The 26,492-nt window shown below is 36.5% G+C and overlaps 1 protein-coding gene across 1 annotated transcript; it reads left to right on the plus strand.

The window, feature by feature from the left end:
• The first annotated feature begins 1,384 nt into the window (after nucleotides 1-1,384).
• On the plus strand, nucleotides 1,385-2,945 carry LOC127812662 (feruloyl CoA ortho-hydroxylase F6H1-3-like). The gene is made up of 2 exons (XM_052353160.1): nucleotides 1,385-1,953; nucleotides 2,124-2,945. Exons 1-2 carry the CDS (start codon nucleotides 1,439-1,441, stop codon nucleotides 2,695-2,697), a joined length of 1,089 nt encoding a protein of 362 aa, XP_052209120.1. The 5' UTR covers nucleotides 1,385-1,438; the 3' UTR covers nucleotides 2,698-2,945.
• Nucleotides 2,946-26,492: the final 23,547 nt, after the last annotated feature.

The raw sequence follows: 26,492 nt of genomic DNA on the forward strand, positions 1-26,492 counted from the left end.
TTGGGCTCTTTCGGCTAAGAGAGATAAGGGAAGGAGAAAAATGGAATCAAAACAAAGACAAAATGAAAGATAGAAGGATAATGGAAAAGAGAGAAACACAAAACCACAATCGTGTCACCATCGAGAAAATGGCCAATTTATGAAATAACATGGCCCATTTATGAAATAATTTAACAATAACAGAGGTACCTGTCATTTCTAAAATGTCAGGAGATCTATGTTAGTTCCTCAAAAGTCATGGTAGTCAGTGTAATTTTCCCTTCAATATATGTTTTAAATGTATACATCTTGAACATAACAGGTGAAATTTCTTAATTTGCAATTGGCGTTCAATTAAATAAAAAATTCTCAGGAAAAAGAACAAATTAAACCAGAAAATTTGTGGTCCCTAGAGCATGGAGCAATAGAGGTGGGCGTGGATAATGCATGCATGCATGCATGCCTAAGCACGCTGCTACAATAAATCTAAAGTCATGGAGTAGTTTGTTAAAAGTATTCTTTATGTAATTCTGCCACTAATACTTTTTATGCTAAAATTTGATATGAAGGTAGTTAGGTGTTGGTGTCACATCACTTAAAGTTTTTATGTCTTAAATTGATACCCCAACATCTTGCAAAACAGTAAAAATATCATAAATATCTTTCATGTCTCTCTTTTTGCTAACTTTAATTCTTAAAAATATATTTCATATGTCCATGGAGGGCTGGTGATTTTTTATTTTAATATATAATATTTTATATAGAAGTTAAAGTACCTTGTTATTAAGTACCGTGTGAAGATTGAGTGACGAAATGTATAATAGTAAAAGAGATCATTCTCGAGAATCTTGGATTTGATGAAGATTACGAGCTGACGAGGATTAGTGTGCGAATTATTCTAGCTTAATAGAATTCGTTATTGGCACAAGAATTTTAAATTAGATGTAAAGATTATACGAATATCTTGGGTTAAGATCTAGCCTTGGGGCTAGGCTAAGTACCAAGTTGTGAGCCCACGGCCCAATAAAACATTACGGTTCTTGTAATTTTTTAAAAATTATATATTTAGGTTATATTTCTTTGAAGTATTTATTTTATGTTTATATTTATATTTTAAAAATATATTATTCCTAGGAGGGGTTGAACTTAGAGGAGAGGGTTGAACTTCGGATCGGAGGCCTTTGCAGCAAAATTAAAAAAAAAAAAGAAAATTGAAATAGAACACGGCTCAAAATCTCCAGCGGATTCCCCAGCACCGGTAAGGCGACATGGGTATTGCCGCCTAACATAGCTTCCATCAACAGACACCACTATTTAATTTAAACCATTCTTAATTACAAATGCATACACCTATCCGCACACACGCATATATATAGTCTTCTTCATGCCTTCAACATTCCACCATCACTTCCTTCATAGCTCTCTTCAGCCTTCCCTGCAACCTCACTGCTGCCGACACATGGCTCCCGCAATTTCCAGCACCACTGCCCAAAGTACTCATTCGTTGGACATCGTAAACTTCGTAGTCAACCAAGGCAATGGAGTCAAGGGCCTCTCCGACATGGGCCTGGAAACCCTACCGGAGCAGTATATTCAACCTCCGACTGAGAGGACCACCAGCTACAGCGTCGTGCCCGAGGAGTCGATCCCAGTCATCGACATGTCGAACTTGGGGGATCCCAAGGTGGCAGATTCAATCTGCGACGCCGCAGAGAAGTGGGGGTTCTTCCAGGTCATCAATCATGGAGTTCCCATTGAAGCGCTTGAGAATGTGAAGGACGCCGCTCACGGGTTCTTCTCGCTGCCGCCGGAGGATAAGAAGAAGTACTCCAAAGAGCATTCGCCGACGACCAACATGCGCTTTGGCACGAGCTTTAGTCCTCGAGCAGAGAAGTCCTTGGAGTGGAAGGATTACCTTAGCCTGTTCTATGTTTCGGACGACGAGGCCAATGCATACTGGCCTTCTGTGTGCAAGTAAATTTTTGATTAATTTGCAAGTATTAGAGGACACATCTATACATACTAATAGTTGGCTTAAACACGACCCTAAACCCTTTATCTGGGTGTCTGTCACGTATCATTTCATATTATATATTTTGCAATGATTTCTGTTTTGCTTCAAGTAATGTTATTTTGATTCTCAGGAATCAAGCATTGGAATACATGAGGGCGTCTGAAGTACTCATCAAGAGGCTTCTGAAAGCCCTAACTCGGAGACTGAACGTGGAGAACATTGACGAAGACAAAGAATTGTTGTTTATGGGTTCGAAGAGGATTAACCTCAACTACTACCCAATATGCCCCAACCCTGAGCTCACCGTCGGCGTCGGCCGCCACTCCGACGTCTCGACGTTGACCATCCTTCTCCAGGATGATATAGGAGGGCTTTACGTGCGAAAATTGGACGATGATAGCTGGGTTCACGTCCCTCCCATCAGTGGATCTCTGGTGATCAACGTTGGAGATGCACTTCAGATCATGAGTAATGGCCGATACAAGAGCATAGAGCATCGGGTGGTTGCCAATGGAAGCAAAAACAGGATTTCGGTTCCCATCTTCGTGAACCCTAGACCTGGTGACATTATCGGTCCTTTGCCTGAGCTGTTGAGGAATGGAGAGAAGCCCATCTATAAACAAGTTCTCTACTCGGATTACGTCAGACATTTCTTCAAGAAAGCTCATGACGGGAAACTTACTGTTGATTTCGCCAAAATCTGAAGCATATTTTCTTGTGTGATGGTGTGATGAAAGGAATAATTAAGAAGGTAATAAACTTCTGGGTGCGAATGCCAGCAAGCGCATTCATGCCCATGCAAGACGTCTTGCGCTTCAAATGACTTATTCATGATCTACTTTGTTTTTATTTGGCCATGGAAGAACACTTTAAAGATATATGTAATGAATTTGAGTTAACTTCCTATGATGTTCCCATAACTAAATGGCTTCCTTTCTTGTCTCCTTCTCTATTTTCTCTTCCTCTCAATTTAATTAATTAGGAATAACTTGAAAGGTGATACATATATATATATATATATCTAGCTATAGTTTAGACAAAAATAAACAGAAAGCCACTAGGCCACAGGGAAATAAAGCTACATTCGGTCAGTCAAATTGAGCTTTTGCATTTGGTATTCAATTATCGACCACTACAGCAAGAAGACTAGAATTCTCCACAATGGAGGAGAGCATGCAGCAAGGAGGTGAGTTGTTTCATTGTCATGAACGGTGGCCCAACTTCTGAGACATTAATCTACGAGAGATAATGTGTTTATTTTAAAATTTAATTAAATTAAAATTATAAAATTAATTTTAATATAATTTGACTTATCATTGACATGGGCAAATCCTAGCACTAGCCTTTGGATGGTGATTTCATTCAAAGATTGATGAGACGAGAAGAAAAAAGATGTGCGATACAAGTATTTCATTTTATGTCTTTCAAATTTCACAAATTAATTAAGTTCATTAATATTGGTATTAGAGCCTATGTCTGTAAATCTATATACATATATATATATATATATTGTTCTTTCTGCATTATCTCCCTTTTCATTGCAAAAATACATTGTGTGTGTGTTTGTAACATTCCGTATCGAGGATCAACTTATCTTGATGAGCCTAATTTAACTTCCTAGGAGTCACCTATCATTGAACTATCTTAGTTCAAACACACTCAACTTGGGAGTTCTTTATTCACATTCAACTCAAAAGATATTCAACTAGTGTTGTTTCATTCCTTACTATCATCGATATATATACTAGCTTATCTAGAGTTCTTTCTTGGACCTAACATTAGGCTCTCGGAATATTACATTCTCCCCTATGAACATAAAACGTTCTCGTCATGCGATCTTATAACTGGTCTCATATCTTCTCCCCCTTGGGGTTGCTATCCTAGAAGCTTGCCAGGAGTTGCTTCTTGTTTAGGCCCTCGTGCCCCGACGCCACTCCCCATCCTTATCAGACCGCCTTCACCAAGGGTCAGCTCTGATACCACCTGTAACATCCCGTATCGAGCGACAGAAATGACTGGATCAACTTACCTTGATGGGCCTATGCGAACTTCCTAGTGGTCATCCATTATTAAGCTATCCTAGCTCAAACACACTCAACCCAATAGTTCTTTATCCATATTTAGCTTAAAAGGTATCAAGGTGGTGTTGTTTCCTTCCTTATTATCCTCAACATATATACTTGCTTATCTAGAGTCCCTTCTTGGATGTGACATTGGGTTCTCAGGGAATTACAGTGTTTGCTGTAAAAAGAGAGGAAAAAGTTGATTTGAGGTTGTGTAACTTCTGTGAACCGTCTACCCAGAGACTGCGTTGGAAACAAACTGCTATGGCAACGATGGTGGTTCTAGATAGTTGCAGTCATGATTCTTGGCAGTTATGGAGACGACAGTGGCGATTCCTCAGTGACTGTGGGCTCATGACGATGGACTCCTTAACATTTGGATACTTTTAGGCCAAGGGTTAGAGGACTTATCATTGGCGAGAACAATGAGGCCTAGACTCACCACCTGTGAAGGGTCTAACCAAACACAATGAAAGCGATTATAGGGACACCGGAGGACGGCACTGCAATGATAGTGGCAACACTAGCTAAGACGACATTCATCACCCTCTACTCAGTGCTAGTATATCTATAACAGTATTGGCAATTCTGTGACGATGGCAACTATTTTCTTTGGACATTGATAGCTCTGATGACGGTGGTGACTTCTCTAACCCTGATACAATGGACCTACAGTGGTGGTTGAGGCAAGGTGATGCCAGTGGTCACTGGTCTTGAATAGGTATGCAATCGACCAAACCGAGTTTCGCTGTGTTCAAGCTTGGCTTAACAAGCTAATTTCTCGACTCAAGCATGACTCATCAAAAGGTTGATGAGCCAAGCTCGGGCTCAAGCTTGACAGCGCTTACTGGCGAGTGGCGACAATGGTGGGAGGCGACGACAAGTGGTAGTGTTAACGGTGAATGCAAATGGTCAAAGAAAGCAAATAGCTGCAGGCAGTCGTAGGCGACAGAGAATGCGAATGATTACAAGTGTAACACCCGTTTTTTCCAAGCGCGTGTTAACTCAGAATTTCGGGGATATTTTTTTTTTCAACCGTCATTCAACATACACTTAGCGTAATTAAACCCCGACAATCCCGATCTACCTTCTCAACATATCAACTTAAATGAATAAGTTAAGACTAGTAATAACATTACATCAGCGGAAGCAAGAATCGAAATCTTGATAATACAAAATCATAATTCCTTTACTCATAATATAAAATTCGTACCATTGATGTTCAACATGACATCACCAAAATAATATGCCTATAGCTGAATATCTCGTACATAATAACAAAAAACTACAAAAGATCTATTATGTCACTATCAGCTACATCTCGATGATGCCATTTCCCGTAGCGTCGCTGCTTTCACCTGAAATGTTTGAATATTCCAAGGACAAAGTCCAAATTAGATGTTGAATCATCTAAGTGAGAGTGCAAAAACATTCTCATGAATATATGCAAGACCATGAAAACAAACCAACATACCTTGACATGTCCCAGCCCAAGAGAATCCCACATAGCACTTAATCCTAATTGGGGAAGATGAAATCTCTCTAAAGGTGACAAAACCTCATTGACACATTGACATAACACAATCCTGCTTAAGAGGAACAACCTCAACGCATGAACCCTGGTATCACCCCTATATCATGTTAGGCATTACGCTCCCACACAAAAACATTCTGGATCTCAACACAACCCTGGCCATAAGATGATCAACACTATCCCCGGAATCAACATCCACCTATGTGACACCCCGTTCCTACTTACGGGTGCCACTCGTGAACAATCAACCGAATTGCTCACATGCCCACCTATTCGTCAAGGGTAGACTATGTTTCAACACGAAATACCCTAAGTGGGAACTAGGCTTCATCATTCTCTAACCTCGCCCCCATGATCCTGCAACGCCCAAGATTTTAAAACTGAAATATAATGTAATACTTGGGATTTTTAGCTTCTAATACTTGAGGAAATATGTCCTTTCAAGGGATTATAGAAACCTTGAGAGAAATGATCAGTTTTTGAGCCAGTGGTAAAATCGTAAATATTGAAGTTCGGGTAAAAATATAATTTACCTAAAATCTTGGGGTATTAGCGTAATTTATCCTTTCTTCGGGGGCTAAAATGCAATTAAAAATAGCCCGGGGACTAAGTTGCAAGGGCCTAAGTGCAATTCTTGAAACCTAAAAATATCTCATCAAAATGTCTCAAACTAAATAGTTAAAGTAACCAAATATAGCTAACTAGTTAAAGGTGTAATGATGGGATATGGAGAAAATCAATTAACCATGTGGGTGTAATGATGGGATATGTAGAAAATCAAATAACCATGTGGGAGTAATGATGGGAAATGTAGAAAAATGAATTAAATCGTATAAGATGTAATGATGGAAGTGTTGAAAATGTAATTAAGCATGTGAGGTTCAAAATATCAAGGACACATGGCAAGCTTCCATTGGTCATTACAAAGATAAGATAAGAACACATGGATATAAATGATTATATGGGACACATGGCACCATTTGATAAGAACACATGGATAGAAATGATCATATAGGATATTTGGCAATGTGAACACTTGGGAGTCATGATGAGTCCCAAATAATTACATGACACGTGGCAGGTTATGATTTGTTGGATAATTCTATAAATAGGACCTTTGGGTGAGTTTTGGGTATTCCAAATCAATCGAAGCTAAGTTTATGCCATATTGAGAGGTGTAAGGGTGAAGCCTTAAACATTCAAATCTCATCAAACCATCAAATCTCATCAAACCAAGTTGAGGTAAGTACATTATGAACTATTTATGATGTTTAAGCATGTCCATGAACTATGTTATGTGGTCCCTCATGTTATGTTATGTTCACGCAAGTTTCGGGACCGAAGCTCGGTAGCACTACGCACGAGGGTTCTTACCCCTGCATGTTGGTGGAACCTCTCGTGTCTCCATATGATATGTTATGTTATGTCATGACTTGTTTAAATACATATGATGGTTCTCTTGTACTTACTGAGATTTGCGTAATCTCACCCCTTATATTTCCCCCCCAGGTGATTATGAATGAGGAGATCGGGACGTGGAGCGTGGTGGATTAATGAAAAAGAATTTTTCAAGAATTTAAGTTTTAGTTTTCTTTTGAAACAAAGTTCTTGGGGTTGAACTCTAATCTTTTCTTATATGTATGCCATAAAGCATGTCTTGGATTTTTATCTAATTTCAAGGAAGTATGAGTTTGGCTTTAAGCTCCGGATATTTTTATATATGTTATTGCTATAAAGCATCTTCGCGAAGTCTTTGTTTCTTCTGTTGAAACCATGTTTCCATGTCAAACTTTATATTTACACAAAACGTGCTTTGAATTTTTATTATGTTCTAAACTTTACTTAAGTTTATAGAAGTCTGGTTTCTCCAATTTTTCTGCGCTAAACCTTAAAGTTCGTTCGAATATTATTATTTATTGTTAAGCATGTAAGTAAGTTACGGGTGTCACAGATCCACTAGCAGATTTAGGCTTTAACCATAATACATTTGACTATTTAATTTCCATCAAGATTGCCCCAATCGCCATTTTGATTTATTTAAATTCTTCTTCTTTCTAAGAATTCCACCGGACTCCATAAAAATCACCATTTTAATCAACCCACTGATTTTTTTAAAATTCGAGGAAAAACTCAAAATTTTCAATTTTCAAAATTAAGCATTTATCTCAAAAAAATGCTTGAAAAATCTCTTTATTTTGAAAATTCCTTTGTGGCCCAAAATCAATTAAGAAATGCCCCAAAAATCCCCCACTATTTCAATTTTTTAAAAAAGATTGGCCAGCAGGCCTTGCTGGCGTGCCCAGGGTCCGTGCGGGGCACCGTCGTGCGCTGGCTGGCTACGCATGTAGCGTGCGATGATTGATGTTAAAAAATGTCAAAATTTTATTTTATTTATACCCCTAATTTTAAAATTGGTTTTAATTGAATATTTAAATGCAATTTGTGATTATATGCAGGTTTAAAAAATTAATATAATATATATAATATATAATATATAAAAAAAATAATAATGATAAAATAAATATAATATAATATATTATAGTAAATATAATACCTATATAAATATAAAACATATATATTCCATACATATACATACGTGCATGCCTTATAATATACCATAAAATCATATATAATATATAACACATGTTCACTTGAATTAGAAGTAGCACGCGTGATGCGTAACATATATAATATATTAATAATATCCTCAATTGATTGCAGCATGAATCAGTGGGCTTGGAGGCCGAATTCAACAATTTAATCAAGCCCAAAGAGCAGTCCAGCTCTTGGAATCAGCAATGCACAGCAATTTTCGCACGCAATCCCAACTTTGTAATTTAATTGAAATTGAAGAGGCATTTCAACTAAGGTGTGATGTTATACACGAGAGCTTATTCCAAGCAGATCATGCGTTCGCGTGCCTCATAAAGCCATTTCAAAATAGCACATGATATTTTATCAGAGCACGCGCAAATGAACGTGGTGGCATGCGACGTAATTTCTTCTTTGACGATGGCCATTTGCAAAAGACGAATATATACGTATATATATCCATCATCGACTTCAAAAAAAGATGACCCCATCCGCCATTTCTGCAAGAATAAAGGGGCGACCAGCACTGTTCTTCTTGTTTTTATTTGATTTGTACTTTTTGTTTTCGTTCAATGCACTTTTTTTTTCTTTTCATTTTGTTCTTCCAATACACTATTCTATTTCATTTCAATTATTTGCATTTACATTTCTGCTCACATATTTACATTCTGCAACTTTAATTTCTTACACTTTAATTTCAGTCATTTAAATACCACAATATAACCTATGTTTCTGTATTAAATAATGGAAATGTGTGGCTAAGCTTAAACTTGGGCCAAGGCAAGGACTGTGTCCAATGCCACTGCTTGCCCAAGAGAGCCAAACTCCTAATGAATTAACAGTAGGTTGATTTTAATTGAACAGAGTGTAAATTGAATCTATGGGTTTGGATTGAAGCATAATCCTAAATTAGAGTCTCCATGCCATGTATGGAGGTTACTTAAATTGGAAATATTTTCATACCCAAACTCATTTGATTAATCTGAATTATTGATCTTTGTTCATTAATTGCAATCCAATTTATGGTAATTACTTAATCTTGACTCTCTCATGCCATGTATGGAGAGTGCTTAACTTAGAATTATCATTATCTTGAGTTGTGATTATTGACAGAATCTCAAGGTATGTTAAGTGTATTTTGATTAATGATAGTTGCTTAATCCAGACTTTCTCATGCCATGTATGGAAAGTGCTTAACTTAGAGCTATCATCATTTTGGAATATAGTTAATTGCATAGCCTCAATTTTAATTCGTCGATGTTAAGTATTTTGATATCTCTTTGGTAAATCAGTGGGTTGGCACATAAATTGCTTTGTCCCAAGATTGCCTTCCATACACAAACATCATTTTTTTAATCTTGAAAAAACAAATCGTTCAACTAGACTGGTCTGACAAACCCTTTCAGCGCATAAAAATCTTTCGTTGCATTTCATTTCCATTTTGATCTCCTAGTTAATCGACCTGGACTTACCCAGAAAATTAAATTGTGCTACAGCGCACACTCGTACAATGGCGAGTATAAATGCCTTGTGCCTGCATGCTTGTTTCTTTTTTATTTATTTTATATGTGTTTGTTTGAAATAAATGGCACAAGGTTAAGCGTAGCCACGCGACCGCCGCCTGGTGCTGCGCGCTGTGGCCCCCGGCTGCCGCTGCTGTTGCCATTTTTACTTTTTTTTTTTTTTTCTTTTAGTCCTTCTAACCCAAATTTTTCAAAAATTACACATTCCATCATAAGCACCATATTTCCAACAAAAACCATTTTATTTAATCCCTTTGATGCTTTCAACAACCCATACCAAAGGTGAGATTTACATCAATACTTAGGCCTCCACAAGCCATAAGCCAATATCTCATTTTCAAAATAAAATCATACATTCCAAAACTAAAAATACACCCATGGACTTAAGCTTTAACAAGCCATAACCAACAAAATAAATTACATCACATGAATCAAATGCAACAAAATAGGCTTCCCTAAGCCATACAACACTCTTGAATCTTTATTCCCATGCCTCCACATGTCATTCCATCTTTGCCTTGATTTCTCCCATGCTTTTATAACCTATATTTGAGGGTAAAACCTCATGAGCTATTAAGCTCAATAAGGGTGCAATGCAAAGTAAATATGAACATAATAAGATTATATGATGCCAAATGCATGTAAGTGTGGCTAGCTCTCTTTGCCCTCACAACCCACCAAGGTTAGAGGCATCAACTCACTTATATTCCCACCATGTTCCCAATCTACCCTATGGCCATAGATCTCATGTACATAATAGAACATGCAAAATGCAACATACACATTTATGAACCATACTTACAACACATTGCAAGGCCACCCTCCCATGTGGCCATCCCTTATCTCATTCTTGAAATCTTCCAATCTTCATCTCAAGAGAGCTCCCATCCTCATCTTGATTCCTTTATCTTCTTCTTTCTTTCTTCCTTTCTTTCTTTCTTTCCTTCTCTAATCACTTGGCCAAAAAGCCTAGCCCTCTTCTCTACCTCCTTTTTTATAGCCAAAATAATCTCCTTTATTCATTTATTTTATTTCCATGGCAAGAATAAATCTTAGACCTAGGATTTTACTTAAGTTGGAAGAATGCATCCTAGCCTTCCATAATAAACACAATCCATGTGCTTTGGAGGCTTTAATCTCATCCATCTAATTTGGAAGATTTAATCTCCACCCTTAAGAGAAAACACACTCTTAATAAGTTGGCAATCCATGCCAACCACAAGCTTCCATCCACCACCATTGGATCACAATCTCACTCAAAGATTAATCTCATCCATTGGATTTATTAATTTATCAACATTTAATAAATGTAGACAATTTTCACACATCAATAATGAATGACATAATTCATTTCTTTTCTATTTAAATAAATCTCATATTTTCAAAGCATTAATGGGAGACCAATTTTATTTCTATTTTGGATTTTTCTTTATCCACACCATTATGGCTCCTCATTAATGCAAGAATGACCACTTTTCATTTCCTTTTTTACATTAATTACTCTCTCATTTCTCTTGGCTAAGAGCTTGCTAAGTGTCACTTCTTGACACCAAACTTGGCTTCCAAGCCTCCATCTTGGCCATTCATGTGGCTCCACCACATTTAATCCCCAATTTAGGGAAAAATAAATTACTTCTTAAATATTAACACACTATAATTAATTTCCCTCTTTAAATAATAAAATTCCCTCGTGGAATTATACTCCTAAAATTACCAAAATATCCTTTATTGGACTTCACTATCCAAATTACCAAAATGCCCTTGTAACATCGGGTGTTACAACCTAGGTAATAATGTTATTTCTCAAAGGCACCTGGGGTGGTGTCCACTCTCAGCCCCTACCACTTGAGCCAACAACCGGGGTGATGTCCACTTTTAGCCCTGCCACTTGAGTACCGTAGGGTGATGTCCGTCTCAGCCCTGTCCCAAGTACGTTACATAGCATTAATCCTTGGCACGCATCTCGAGTGTTATCACTGAAGTGCCACACACAGGTTGACAACCCACATCCCACATTGACCACACATAAACATGCCAATACCATAACACAAAACATGCATCGTATAAACTCAACATTTCAAAGTATGAATTTATAATGCACGAAATTCAAGCACATGCATAAAATAATTTGGGACAAACCTCCCACATAAAACCAAACCAGCGCAGGTCAAATTATTTGTATAAAACAAATCAAGTACAAGGTCAAACCACCCAAAATAAACCAAGTTTTTAAGTAAGAACACTCACAAGTCAAAGCCATTTATATAAACAAGCCAAGTTTTGATGGTAAACTACTCACAGTAAATCAAGTTTTTAAGTCATAACACTCACAAGTTTGGGGTAAGAACCACTCACAAATTAAACCATTTGTATAAACAAGCCAAATTTTGATGGTAAACTACTCACAGTAAATCAACTTTTTAAGTCATAACACTCACAAGTTTGGGGTAAAAACCACTCACAAATCAAACCATTTGTATAAACAAGCCAATTTTTTGTAGTAAACTACTCACCTCAAACATAAATCAAAATGCCTTTAATAACGTGTTTGGCCTTGATTTTCGTGTCAAACCTCAAGTAATCGCACTAATGTTCAACCTCCAGCCTCAACGATCTCTAGACATCATATTTATTCAAAAGAATATCAATATTGTATTTTTCCTAATTTTCTCATAACTTCCCTCTATTTCTTCCTATTTTTCCTCAATAAATACAAACTAAATATTTCTTAAATATTTTCTGAAATATTTCTCTAAAATAATTCATAAAATAACTTTCCTAATCTTTTAAAATTTTTTAAGAAATTTTACTCACCTTAACTTAGCCTCTCAAGTCTTCTTGGTATGCGTGTTATAACCTCGAAATGCGTAGCCGATAAATTTCCTAGCTCCCGGCATACTCCTCAAGCTCCAAATTAATTCCTAGAATTTTCAAAGATTTTTTTCTTATTTTTCTTCTTTCTTCTTCCTCCTTTGCTCCTGCTCATGCGCGCGAACTACCGCATGCCCAGCCAACCAATAGCCGCCTCTGTCATGCTAACTTTGGGCCCACCGCCACCACCGGCCACCGCGACCTCGCCGGCCTTCGTCGAGATCGCTGCCGACTGTCGCTACCACACTTTCGTCAGCCCTTCTTCTCGTTATCATGCCGCCAGCGGCTACCATGGCCGCGACCCACCTCTATTGCTGCTTCCGGCCACCATTTCAACTCTAGCTCTTTCTCTCTCTCTCTCTCTCTCTCTCTCTCTCTCTCTTAGCCAAGCTCACTGCATTTTATAAGCGTCCACTGATGCTCCATGAAATATATATATATATTTATATTATTCATCATATCTAATCTTTTACCTCACTTCCCAGATTTCTTCCAGATTTCTCTTCCCAAATCCCGTTGCCAAACCTCTCCAACTTGTTGCAGGGCATGGCCATGAAATTTTGCAGAGGCATGGCCTCCACAGACGCACACAACTATGCCCATATATATATATAACTATATATATTACACTATATTATAAATTTTTTTTACACATTTTAACCCCAAATTTTATCTTTATTTATTTTGGGTAATTCTCTAATTGCAATTACATCTTTAAACATTAAATTAATTTACATTATGATACTTAAAATTCAAAATTAATAACTCCAAAATTATTCTATAAAAATGATTTCATCCCTGTGCCCTCACTAGACTCTTATTTCATCCTGAAACCACTTTAGGTTTGATCCTAACGCAAAATCGGAGCCCCCTCAAGATTCCATTGATTCCCCAGGAGTCTACTACGGCAATTCGATTTTTCAGCTTGAATCATAGTTGTATCGAAAATAGTTTCAATACTGATTTTTTTAATACCATAAATTCTATCTCGGAATGCTCATTAATACCATATCATTCCTTAAACATCAAGGTTCCAAGGCACTCCCTATGATCAATTTGTTGGCTTATTTTTTCTATCAAGCCAATTTTCGATATTCTAATGTCACTTATATTATGTGGCAACCTTATGTTGAAATGGGGTATTACAACAAGCATCATTTTAGTTGAAGAAGGCAAATCAAATGGAGAATGCGAATGGTCACAACCTCAGGCAATCCCCCTCACTAGAGAAGACGAATGATCGTAAGCACAGAATTGCACGCTATCGTTAGAGAAGATGGATAGTCGCAACCTTCACTGGCTTTTTCTTCTGACCCTTCATCGTCAACGGCCACCGGTAAGTCCTCAACGGGTCCCCGATATTTCTCTGATTGATTCATTTTCTACAACTATTCCTTTTCTTATGCATAGAATATGTACATGTATATGTGTACTTGTTATATGTTGACTCGGTAGTGTCAGTTTTGGTTTTAAGTTGGATTGACCTCACGTCCTAAAAACTTTTGATCATTTAACATAGACCATGAGACATGGGACAATAACTCAAAGAGAGTTAAATAATATTAAACATATTCAATTTAATTAATATTTTAATAATTTTATGTTAAATAATATATTTATAAAATTATAAATAAATGTATTAATGTATTTATAAATAAGTTTGTTCATAAACTATTAGCAAACTTCTAATCAAGGATGATTACGAGTCTCTCATTAAGTCTATTAGTATTCACAAGTCTTTAATCGAATATGTTTGTGAACTTTAATGAGATAAGTTTTACTAATTTTAAATTGGACTCGTTTATAAATCGAGTTTCAAAGTTATAGTCAAACTTGACTCATTTACTTTAACAAACAAATTCAAATAAAATTTTATTTAGTCGAACACTGAACTGCTCGCAAACGACTTAACTTATTTGCGACTTAGTTTTGGATTTCGGGCTTATGGGTCTGAGCTCAACTCTTCTTTCTTTCTCTTCATTTTTTCTCCCTTCAATACTTAATTGGGTTATTTTTTGAAATAAAAAAAAAATTGGGCCTTCAAATTTTTAATTAGATCTATTTGGGTTGAATTTTGATCCACTGTACCAGGCAGGTTTTTTAAATTAAGAGAGTTTTTGGGCCTGTTTCAGTTAAATTACATATTTGAGCTTTATTTTAAAACCAGCTGGGTTGGTCTCTTAAATTCAAGGCTTGTTTTGCTTTGTTTTACATTAAAAAAAAACTTGAGTCATTTTATTTATATTGTGGGTGTGGTGCAATTGAAAATTAAATCAAAATTTGAATAAGAGATATGAAACAAATAATATAAATAATTAATTATAAAATCGTGTGAATTTGCATTCAATTACATAAGTGTGAATGTTTTTTGTTTTATTGATTATAAATTCTTTTGAATTTATATATAAACCCATAAACATGCATATTACTATGGACAAGATATTGGAATTTATGTGCTATAAATTCATGCAAATTTACTTAATTTCATAGACATGAATGTTTATTTGTTTTACATTTATATCTTGTGATGTGCATAGTATGTTATGGGAAAAGCTAGAGAATAAGTGATTTCATGCCCAATAAATTTTAGGAACATAGTGAACGTTTGATTTTGTTCTTATTGTTGCTAAAATACAATAATTAAGATTTGTTACGCAGGAATGTTGCAGTTGCGACGGAATAAGATGAACAACTAGCAGGTGTTTGCTCGTGGAAATATGCAGCAAATGCCTCCAGTCTCCGATTGCCAAGTAAGAGTCTCGAATAAGCTCTCGGGTGCATCTTTGATAGAGGATTAATCCATCAGGGAGTAACTTCTTGTGCATTCAGGGTATAATTGCACTCACAAGAACATCTTAGAAGGCACACAGGGATTCTTCACTTGCATATGCCCTCCGATACTTAAGTCAGTACATGAAGGAAAATAGTTATCCGGGCAACTCGTGGAGGTTCTGCCAGGTGCACAATAAAATATGAAATTAATGAATATAAAAGAAGTACATTTCTTGATGGGTAAAGGACCATTTATAGTGCTTTTTACCAGATGTCGAGGATAAACATACATGCTTTAGGCATGAGGATCACGGTCCTTGGTTGAATTAGGATGGACTTAAGAGGAATCCCCCCTCGGATGACTAAATGGCCTAGGAATGAGGCTTGTAGATGGGGCGGCCACCCGCATGCGTGAAAGAGTAACCAATCGCGAGTTTGAGGCTTGGAAGAGGCAGCGGTGGAATTATTTTCCAGCACCACGTGGCGCCCCAAGACGGGTGCTCAGGTGCAACCATGTGGGCACGCCACCATATGGGCAGAAAGAAGCGGGCCATGCGTAAGTGCGGCTCGGAGAGAGGTGCGATTTGGAAAGAGCATATGACCTAGAGAGGAAGTACAGCCTGAGAAGAATGGCGACTTGGACCCGAAAATGAGCTCTTCTAAAAAGGAAAAGTGGCCCAGGAAAAAGGCTCTCTCCAAAAAGGGGCTAAGTTAGGGAACAAACTGAGCCTAGAAAAGAGTTGGCCCAGGAAGAACATGACTTAGGAAAGAATATGAGTCTAGAATGAACACGACCCAAGAAGGAGTTAAGTCGAGAGAGAGAGAGAGAGGCTGACTCTAGAGAGAACCTAAGAAGAAGGTGAGTCCAAAGAGAAAGAAAATGAGCTCTCAAGAGAGAGTTCAGGAAGGGCACTACCCGAGAAAAAATAACATTCTTTCGAGAAGAAAATAGCTATGACTTTTCTGGTCTCTCCTACCACCCAAAAGTTCTTTTCTGCTCATTTGAATGTGCTATTTATAGGGTAACTTGTCAGTTTTTCCCTTGGACAATTTTATCCTCAAAACCATGATTATTAACATTATTAACATTTATTAATCATTCCTTTGTTATTTATTCATGATTTATTCTTGAAAAAACAACGTTCACTTGTATTTATTAATTAAAAATATTCTTAAGTGGAAGTTTGACAATTATATAGCACAATAATAGCCCCCCACTCTTTTCTTTGACTTTTAAGTTGAAGGGAAGAGTATGTCCTTTAAAGGATTCATGGCTTCGTGCTGACACAAAAACGAAGACCTTTACTAAAGTGAGGTTAGGCCGCGACACAAAGGAAAAGCTTAGCGTGCCGAGCAGGTGGTGAAAGATTTGAAGCCATAGCTCAAGGCATCACCAAAAATAAGGAATAATCCATTCGGGGAAAGACACAAGAGTGCCTGCTCTAAGGTATGATAAATGGAACCTGTGGAAGTATAAGTATCATTTGCATTGTAACACTAGGAAAATAGCCAAATGGTTGAAGAGTCAAAAATGTCAAGGTTATGATAAGATTTTGTGTACAAGCAAGGGTATAAACAGAGAGAGATTGGAGTTGAGCACTCAAGGGCTGCTATGGATAATGAATTTTCTAAGAAATGCTCTCAGCGTAAGGAAGTTTATGTGAGTGATTTCGCTAAGTTTGGGTTTCATTTAGCTCATAGCTTTTTTGAGGAAGAAGCATTTTGGGGGCATCGTTGTGACACCCACCCCCTGAAAATCCCGCTACCAGGAGAAATCAAGGAAGTGGGTTGTCAAAGGAAGTGTTACAAATACAAACTAAATCAAAACATCCACACATTATAATTGCTTAGTGGCAAGCCCACAAAAATTGATTACAACATTATATATACAATAATAGTAGCCACCCATACATTACATAGCAAAAAGAGTACAATATCTTAAATACAAAATGAGATCTTTCCTCATGCCCTCAAAAACCCTGATGGACCTTTGGTTGGGATGTCACTATACACAAGCTACCCAAGACTCAAACTCTACCACACATGGCCCTTCCTTAGCTATTATCCTCACCTGGAATAATGCAAAGCAAGGGTGAGTCACAAGACTCAGCAAGTATATTCAAAGCATGCCAGTAGTAATATGAATTATAAGCATGAATATAGTAGTGCAAACACAATAAGTAAGAGTTACTCACAACATTTGCATAACCCCTTTCCATACCTTACCGCATTACATAGCAACAATTTTATCATATCATCATAAGGACCAATGTCCTCCCATGCACTAGATTCACACTAAGTGAGCATCATTAACTAAAACTTAAATGCACTAACCTTCTTCAGGCGAGCATCACAAGCTACAGTTCCCCATGCACCAGATTACACTAGGAAAACATCATGAGTAAACACTCCCCATGTACTAGAATACACTAGGCAAGCATCACGAGTATACGTCATATAAAAAATTTAACCATATGTTCTAAACATTTTTCAAGCATTAACTCATCCATGGTTATAAAATAACTCATTAACATAGACATGAAACCCATTTTATACACACATATAAGATCATGCATGTAATACCCGAGAACTTTGGGTAATCGAGAAATAAGTATTTTATTAGAAAAATGAGATTTGAGGAAAATAGGTATCAGAATAGCCCTAAAAATTGATCGAATCGACTGCAGGGAGTACCTTGGAGCCGAGATGCCTAAATAAAATGATATGGTAGTGTCAAGTACTTCGAGGAATGATTTATGGCATAAAAAAAAAATTGGATCCGAAATAATTTTTGGTACAACTAAAATACAGCTACGGGATAGGTTGTAAAATCGAATTATTGTAGAGGGCTTCTGAAAAGTCAACTGAACCCTGAGGAAGTTCATATTCGGCATGTAGAGCAACCCTTTAGTGGTTTTTGGGAGAAACAAATAGGTTTCAAGCCCAAATAAAGATTTGGGCCAAAGTGCAGTTTACCGAATTCGCCAAAGGGAGGTCGAGATGGCGAGTTTTTGTAATCTTCAAGGGCGAATGGAAGTTTTAGGACTTGAGGGATGTAATGGAAATTATTGAAAGCTCAGGGGCTTTGTAAAAATGGGCCAAGGCATAAGAGACAAAAATAAGTGGGTTGAAAGTGTAATTTTCCAAACTTGAAGCTGGAAGCTTCCTGCCATGGACGACCAGCAACTTCTAGTCACCGACCAACCACATCTAAGCCATGGGGATTGCACGATGGTTGGTCGGGGATGCTTGAGGATCAAGCTTGGTCCGACAATTGCCATGAGTATGGCCGAAATTTGAAGAAAAACTGACCAAGAATTTGGCCAAATTTGGGAAGCTTCAAAAGTCATCATTGCGGTCGATTTTTTAAGCAAATAGGTCGATCCAGGCACAGTAGAGGCTTTGGCGATGTCTGAAAATAGCTTCGAGCAGTCTAAAAATGTCTTCATTTGTGGGATTTTGAGCTATTATCCGGTAGAGGGTGAAAAGACGATGCCATAGGTTCAAACGAGAGGTCAATCGGAGTTCGGATGAAGGAGATATGGCTAAAAAACCAGGCAGGTCGCGAGGTGCCGCCGAGTTGGAGGAAGAAGACGACCGGCATTTTTGGGACACATTCGGGTAAGTCTAGTATTTTTCCCTTCATGGTCATAGGTTATTATGATTTTTTATGAATAAAGATTGGAGAAAATAGTTTGGGAGATATTTATTTGGATTTTTAGAGGTGAAAATGGGAGAAAAATGGGGAAAATGAGGAAATTGTGAGAAAAATAGGTTTTTGATGATTATATGTTGATTAGGGTGCCTTGAGGATTAAATTAATGTGATTTGTGCAAATTTTGAGTTCGACACTAAAATCGAGGTCGGGCACGCAAATCGAGGCGGTACGCGTTTTTCAAGGTATCTTAAATTTTGTCAAATGTGAGTTTTCTACCCTCATAAAAATTGGTTTGACTCTATCTTAAACTTGATTTGATCTTGCAAATGTTTTGTTGCATGTGAATGGTTTTAACGTGCGATGGTTGGTTTCATTGGGTTTGTCCTAAAATGTTTTATGCATGTGCATTGAATTTTGTGATAAATTATGTACATGAAATGTTGTTTCATATGATGCATTGAGTTATGTTTGGTGGCATTGGCATGTTTTTATGGGATGTCAACCTGGGGATGTTGCCCCGATAGTGTGGCCGTAATTCCCCAAGTGTGTTTGTCCGACAGGGGTATCTCGGGTTGTGTGTTGGGATGAATGCCTCGGTTTCCATGCTGAGCTTGGTGGTTACACTAGGGTGACAGGTTGAAGATATGGGATGGGATGTCAACTTATGATGAGGCACTTGAAGCGACAGCACCAAGGAAGCGTGCGAAGGGAAAATACCCATTTGTGACCTAGGCTTAGAGTGAACACCACCCTTGTGAATCGTCAAATGGCGGGACTAAGAGTGGACACCAACCTGGACCAGCAAGATCGGGGCTGCGAGTGAACAGCACCCCAAATGCCTTGCATGGTAGTATTGTTTCCAATGTGGAGGTGGATTCCTAGGATGGTGTTGATCATCATTTGGCCAGGATTTGTGTTAACGTGCTCTGTAAGCTTCTGAGTGGGAAAGTAACGATGACGGGGTGATTCTCGGGTTCATGCATTTATGTCGCTCCCTCTTAAGCTATGACTGTGTTATGCCAATGCATCAATGTGGTTATGTTTCCTTTTGAGAGATTGCATTTTTCCCAGTTAGGGTTAAGTGTTATGTGGGATTCTCTTGGGGCGGGTTTTGTCATGATTTTCTATTGTTTCATGTCTTACATACATTCATGAAAATATTTTTGAATTCTCACTTAGATGATTCAACATCTAATTGTTGGACTTTCGTCCCTGAAATATTCAACGTTCCAGGTGGAGACAGTAGTGCAAAAGGGATAAGAATTGTCGAGGATTGACGACAACTTGTAGGTGGATCATAGCATATATTTTGGATTATATGCTTTTCATTTTGATGATGTTATGTTAGACGATGGTACGATTTTGGTATTATGAAGGAAATGATTTCGGTTATGTACCATATCAGGTTTCGATCTAGCTTCCACATTTGTGATGATATTACCTATCTTAAGTTGATGTTTTTAAGTTTGATATGCTGAGAAGGAAATCGGGATTGACGAGGAAGTTATGGATTTAAGTGTTGTGTAGTGAAAGTGCATATCTAGGAAAGTTCTAGCTAAGGAAAGACTTGGTATTTAAGTGTGTCCCTTTGTGACCCACCTCTCTTTCCTGGGAACTTACCTGGTGTACTATTCACGTACAAATGCTATATTATATATTTATGGAAAAAAATATATCCTCGAAATTCATGATGATGTTTTTCGCATTTATAATGCCCCTCGATTGGAGCGGGGTGTTACAATGCATACTTGCACAATTTTTCACATCCCTAACCCTCACAGACATTCATTTCTTTATGCATTAGACTAATCTTATTCACAACAATGACCAACCATGATATGAAACAAAAAAAAAAAAATAAAATCCATTATTAATTAATATGATGATTTGGGGGCAAAATAGAATCATTAAAGGAAGAATCGGGCGACTATAGGGGCGAACCGGTTGACAACTTGAAAGCATCTATTGATCGCTATAAGTCTTTCCTCCCAATCAATCAAAAGTTGAGAGGTAATAGTCGACAGCCAAAGCTAAACACACCACATCAATTGATAGCTCCTTGCCAAACTATCGACCGACAAAATGTAAAAACTCGTGAATAGTACAAATTCAGGCAAATAATCGATAAATCAAGCAAGGTGGTCGATAGACAGCAATGAAGGAGACATGAATCAAACCAAAATACATGCAAAATACACCAAACTCTGGCATGTTCTTAACCCTAGTCAACAAAAACATCATTCCCCAGAAATATAGTTTGACACAAGACCCTATTTAAGGCTCAGAAAAAGTTCAATACGTCTCAACCTATTGGGTTGTTGTAGACTCGCAAACATTGCGAGGTTTAATGATTGTCTGGGAATTTATTCATCCAACATGTTCCCTCACGGAATGCTGGAGAGAGGACACTATTAGATATAAGCCCTTAAGACCAATTCTAGTGACACAATGGAACTTGATCTTGTAACTTTTTAAATTCTATTTAATGACAAGTTTATTTTTATTTAAATTACAATATAGTTTAAATTAAATATATATATATCACATTTAGTATAATAATGAGTGGATACCATTCTTAAGTGTTAAAAATATGAGTGACAGATAATCTATAGTTCGTTATCCTATAAACATGTTCCTAGCTACAGAGTTCCTAACCTGAATATTAGCAACTCATAAAGGCTAGCACATTATCTTCCCCCTTGTTCAATATGAGATACTGAAAGATAAGGTTGATGAGTCTCATGTCATTCTGTATAAGATATAGAGGGAAGATGAGTGGGTGCTCGTTAAAGGAACAAGTTTACTGAATAGGATTGTTAACATTAAATCACATGAGTTTTATCTCAAGAGTCAATGATTCAATGTTAACTATGAATTTGCAACTAGTGCTTAGACCCGAGATGACATGGATATCCATTTGTTGGTGGATTAGGATATCAACGATATTATATAATTGTTTTAATCATGGATGACTATATGTATCTATGTGCCTAGTTCAGTAACACATGTGGTATGTGTGCATCAGACATGGAATCTATCTCCTCAAGATATGTCGTATGCGATCTAGTAATCACTTGACGATAAATCCTTAACTAAGGTAATATGATGATGGAATGTGTGTTCCATAAATGTTGTGTCATATTAGTCAAGATTGATTTTGGATTTGGTCATATGACGAGACTAAGAGATTTGATCTGTTGACCGTGATCTCATATTTTATCGGGATATAAGATGATAGAAGGACTGTATTGCATGGCATCGTAGTGTAAGGTTCGTATTACTCGTTTCACCTTAAATTAGGCAATTATAACATATTGCTAGATGTTACTCATGATTTACGAGAATTTATTAATTCTCATTATCAATTTAATTGTGAACCCAGAAAGTCCCACCTAATAAGAAATCGTTTTAAAAAAAAAAAAGGATAATTAGTAATTATGGAATTACTAAATAATTGTGCAATTATTTATAAGATAAATAAATATAATTAAATAATTAATGGGTTAATTATTTAATTATCAAGTTGGATCAAGCTTCTTGCTAGCAAATCAAGCCTGGTCCAACTACATTTAGGGTTTTCTAGGTTTTGCCTATAAATAGGACACTAAGCCCGTGAATAAAAAACATAACACAGTCAGTTGTATCCAGATCAAACAGAAATTTTAGAGAAATTTTCTACATCATTTTCTCATGAAGTCTCTTGGAGTCTTGGGGATTTCAGGTGGATTGACTCGACATCTCACACATGAGAGATTATATGGCGGGTTATCTGCAACTAATTTTGTATTCATTTTAAGGTAACTTTTCGTTTATGTCTTCGATCTCTAAACTGTATGTTTTGAAAATCGTGATACCTATAAAACCAGATTTTGTTTCTACTACATATGATCAGTTCATAATTTTCTATCAGACACTAAACCCATAAAGTTTCTATAAGAAAAAGCTAACCATGGATGGGTGCGAGAGAATCCATCAAGCACTCTAGTGAGGTGCAAGAGTAGAGTACCACCTCATTGATGCACACATGACTATAATCACCTGAAGTCGGAGTAGGACAGATTATGAGCGCCTGCATACCTTGTTGTGAATATGTTACCACTGCGAGGTATCTTTTAGATAGATAAGGGCTAACTACTTATGGGTATATCCATCAAGGCGTAGCACCTCCTGAAGACTCCCACAACTCCTTCAGAGCCTAGGCATCCAAAGACTCCCTCAGACAAAGACCCAATCTTCAGGGATATAGTTTCCCGAAGACCCTTCGATCTAGCATCCATTCAAAGACTCGGGGCATCCTTTCTACTCTCTAGAACAACAGATTGAGCCTAGCCCTGAGGACTCTGCTCTCCCAGACAATGAATCGAGCCATCCTCCAACTAAGCTCCTACCAGTGCCTCTTTGCCTCTTTCTACTGTTGTTGTACTTTTGTACATCAGTTTTAATGATGAAAAACATCTATTGGTTTAATCCCTAAATCATGAGTCAAGTGTATGATTTTCTACATATATCAATTTCAATATCAAGTATTATTTTGTGAAAATAAAAACCAAATGAATTTCAAGTATCAAGATTTCAAAACCCTGTTTTGACTAAGTCTGGAAGGTTAGCACCTTATAAGGAGACCTATAAGAAAATGTTTTTTTTTTTCAGAAAACTATCTCCCAGTATTTTGATATCTAATATCCATTGATGTTAAAATGATTTTTAATAAATTTTTCATTAAATAGAAAATATATATTTTGGAGGTGGTAATATTGTTAAATCTTGAGTTTGTACTAAAACCTAAAATCTACTTTCTTATTGTTTTGGATTTTAATTTTCTAGATATTTTTATTGAATCCAAATAGGGGGTACTTTGTTATTTATATTTATGTATTAAAGTAAATGGAAGGTAAATGTAAATAAGTTGTGATGTATACATGATGTGGATTGTATTGTCATGCAAATATTTATGAAAATTTGCATTGTTTCTATGCATGTTTCAAAACCCCTTTGAAAAGGTTTTCATGTTTTCTAAAGTGCATATGCTATTTTGAAACATCTATGTATTAGCACTTATTCCAGGTTTTCGACTATGTTTCGAAACCTGTATATTATGTTTCGAAACCTCATTTCTAGAGAAGTATGTTTCGAAACCTATTATGTTATGTTTCAAAACCTCTAACATTTTGTCAGCAGATCATTTGAAAACCAAGATGCATTTGTTTTGTAATTTTGTAAATGTTTCTCTATCATTTGTTTAATGCATTCTCCATGCTATGAGATTCAAATTCAAATTTGAATATGAGTGCTTTTAAAATATTCAAAGTGGGCATAAGACTTTGTCTCCCACTCTTTGTTGTCTCTAAGTGCTTTGTCCAGCTGGAAGCCTGTATGTTTCGAAACCTGTTGTCTATGTTTCGAAACCTTGCTCTATTTATGTGATGTTTTGAAACCTATTATGTATGTTTCAAAATCTACTTTTTTGTCTTGTCTCTAACGGCTATAAATGGTCAGATTTCTATCTCTTGGTATAAATAGCAGGTATTTGAAGACAAAGAAAGATTGATTGAGAGACAACAAACAAGAACAAGAAAACACACACTAGAGACACACACACAAGCACAAGTGATCTAAATCCGTTTGATAAGCTTTTAAATAAGATCCATTCATTCATAGATGTGCATTGTGGTTTGAAAGTGAGAAAGAGAAGCAAGCTGAAACAAGAAGTTATATCCTTTCTAGCTCTCCTCATCTCAAGTCAGTAAAAAGGTTTGTACATCATCCGGTAAGGCATTTATTGCTCGTTGGGTTGTAAAAGATAAAATGTTATTTATCTTGATTATTTCAAGGTTTAAGTTTATCCTAAAACTCATTGTGGTATAAAGGTTTTAGTTGAGCCTAAAACTCATTGTGTCAAAGGTTCGAGTTTAGCCATAAAACTCACTTGGTGTAAGGTTTGAGTTAAGCTCGTAAAAACTCACTTAGTGCTAGGTTTGAGTTGAGCCTGTAAAAACTCACTTTGTAAGGTTTTAGGGTGAACCATGGTAAAACCCTTATTGTGGTGATCATTAGTAAAAAGTGATTGGGATTGAAAAATCCTTCAACTGGGTAAGCTTAAAGGTAGTGGACTAGGCAGCGTGCCGAACCACTATATATCTTGTGTGCAAGTGTTCTTTAGATTTCGTTTATCATTATTACCTATTGCACATGCTTTCATAAGTTTTGTTATCAAAGTCTAAAACAAAGTTTTCTTGAGTTTAATTGTTTACATACATACATACAAACATATCTTTGGTATACTCTTATTTATGTATATCATCTTTGCCAAAGATTATTAGTTTGAAATACAAGCCAAAAGATTTCGAAACAAGCAAAACAATAAGTTGTATTTCGAAACATACCTCATAGATTTTGAAACAAGCTAAATCAGTAAAGTATATTTCGAAACATATATAGTAGGTTTCGAAACCTACTTAATAGAAAGCTTTATTTCGAAACATATATCCTATATTTTGAAACATGGTGTTTTGCCATCAATTAAAGTTTTAAATTATCGAAAATTTATATAAATCTCAATTCACCCCTCCTTTTGGGATATATTTTCCATCATTAGGAACCAACAAGACCTTTCCTCTCACTTCCTTGCCAGGCCTTGCCAACCTCTTTCCTAAGATATATAAATTTAATTTTTGTATTCCAGCAACATCAATTTGATGTTGTCTATGGGAAATAAGCAAAAAGTCTCCCAAAAGTCAAGGAAAACAAGGTTTTCTCATGTATGAGCGTCCCAACCTGAGGCCACATATGCCAGCCTCCCTGAACAGCGGGAGGTTACCACTAGGGAACGTCCTCTAAATATTTCCTTAAGTTCACAGGCCGTGGGACCTACAGCATTACTGACTACTACGCTACCCTACACATTTATTCATCAAAACTACAACCAAATTTATCAAACGTCAATCCTTTTATTAAAACAGGTGTAGGGCGATTATACTCGCCAGTGTGCAAGTGTGCATGTAGTACAATTTTAAATTTATATTTCGATGAGTCCAAGTCGGTTCACAAGAAGATTATTTATGGATGAAAACAAAAATCACTAAATATTTAATTTTATGAGGCGATTAAAATGATCTAAAGGCAATAATTAAAACTAAACTAATATTGAATTTAAGCAGTTTGGGTCAAGATAATTTTAGTGTCAAAACCAATTAATTCCCAATTTAATAGAAAATATCAGTAATATTCATCTGAATTAAGTTTTGCAGATCTGTCAGTAATTTTAGTTAAAGATAATGATAATTCTTATTTAAACAATCTCCATACATGGCATGAAAATTCTAAGTTAAGCAATTACCATAAATTAAATTATATTCCACAGATAAAATTTATAGATATAGATTAATCATTTGGGCTTGGGTATGAAAACATTTTTAGGTCTAGCAATCTCCATACGTGGCATGGAAATTCTAAGTTAGGCTTATGCTCCAATCCAAACTCAAAGATA

The sequence above is a fragment of the Diospyros lotus genome, chromosome 1 (assembly GCF_014633365.1).
Source record: "Diospyros lotus cultivar Yz01 chromosome 1, ASM1463336v1, whole genome shotgun sequence".
NCBI classification, from domain to species: Eukaryota; Viridiplantae; Streptophyta; class Magnoliopsida; order Ericales; family Ebenaceae; genus Diospyros; species Diospyros lotus.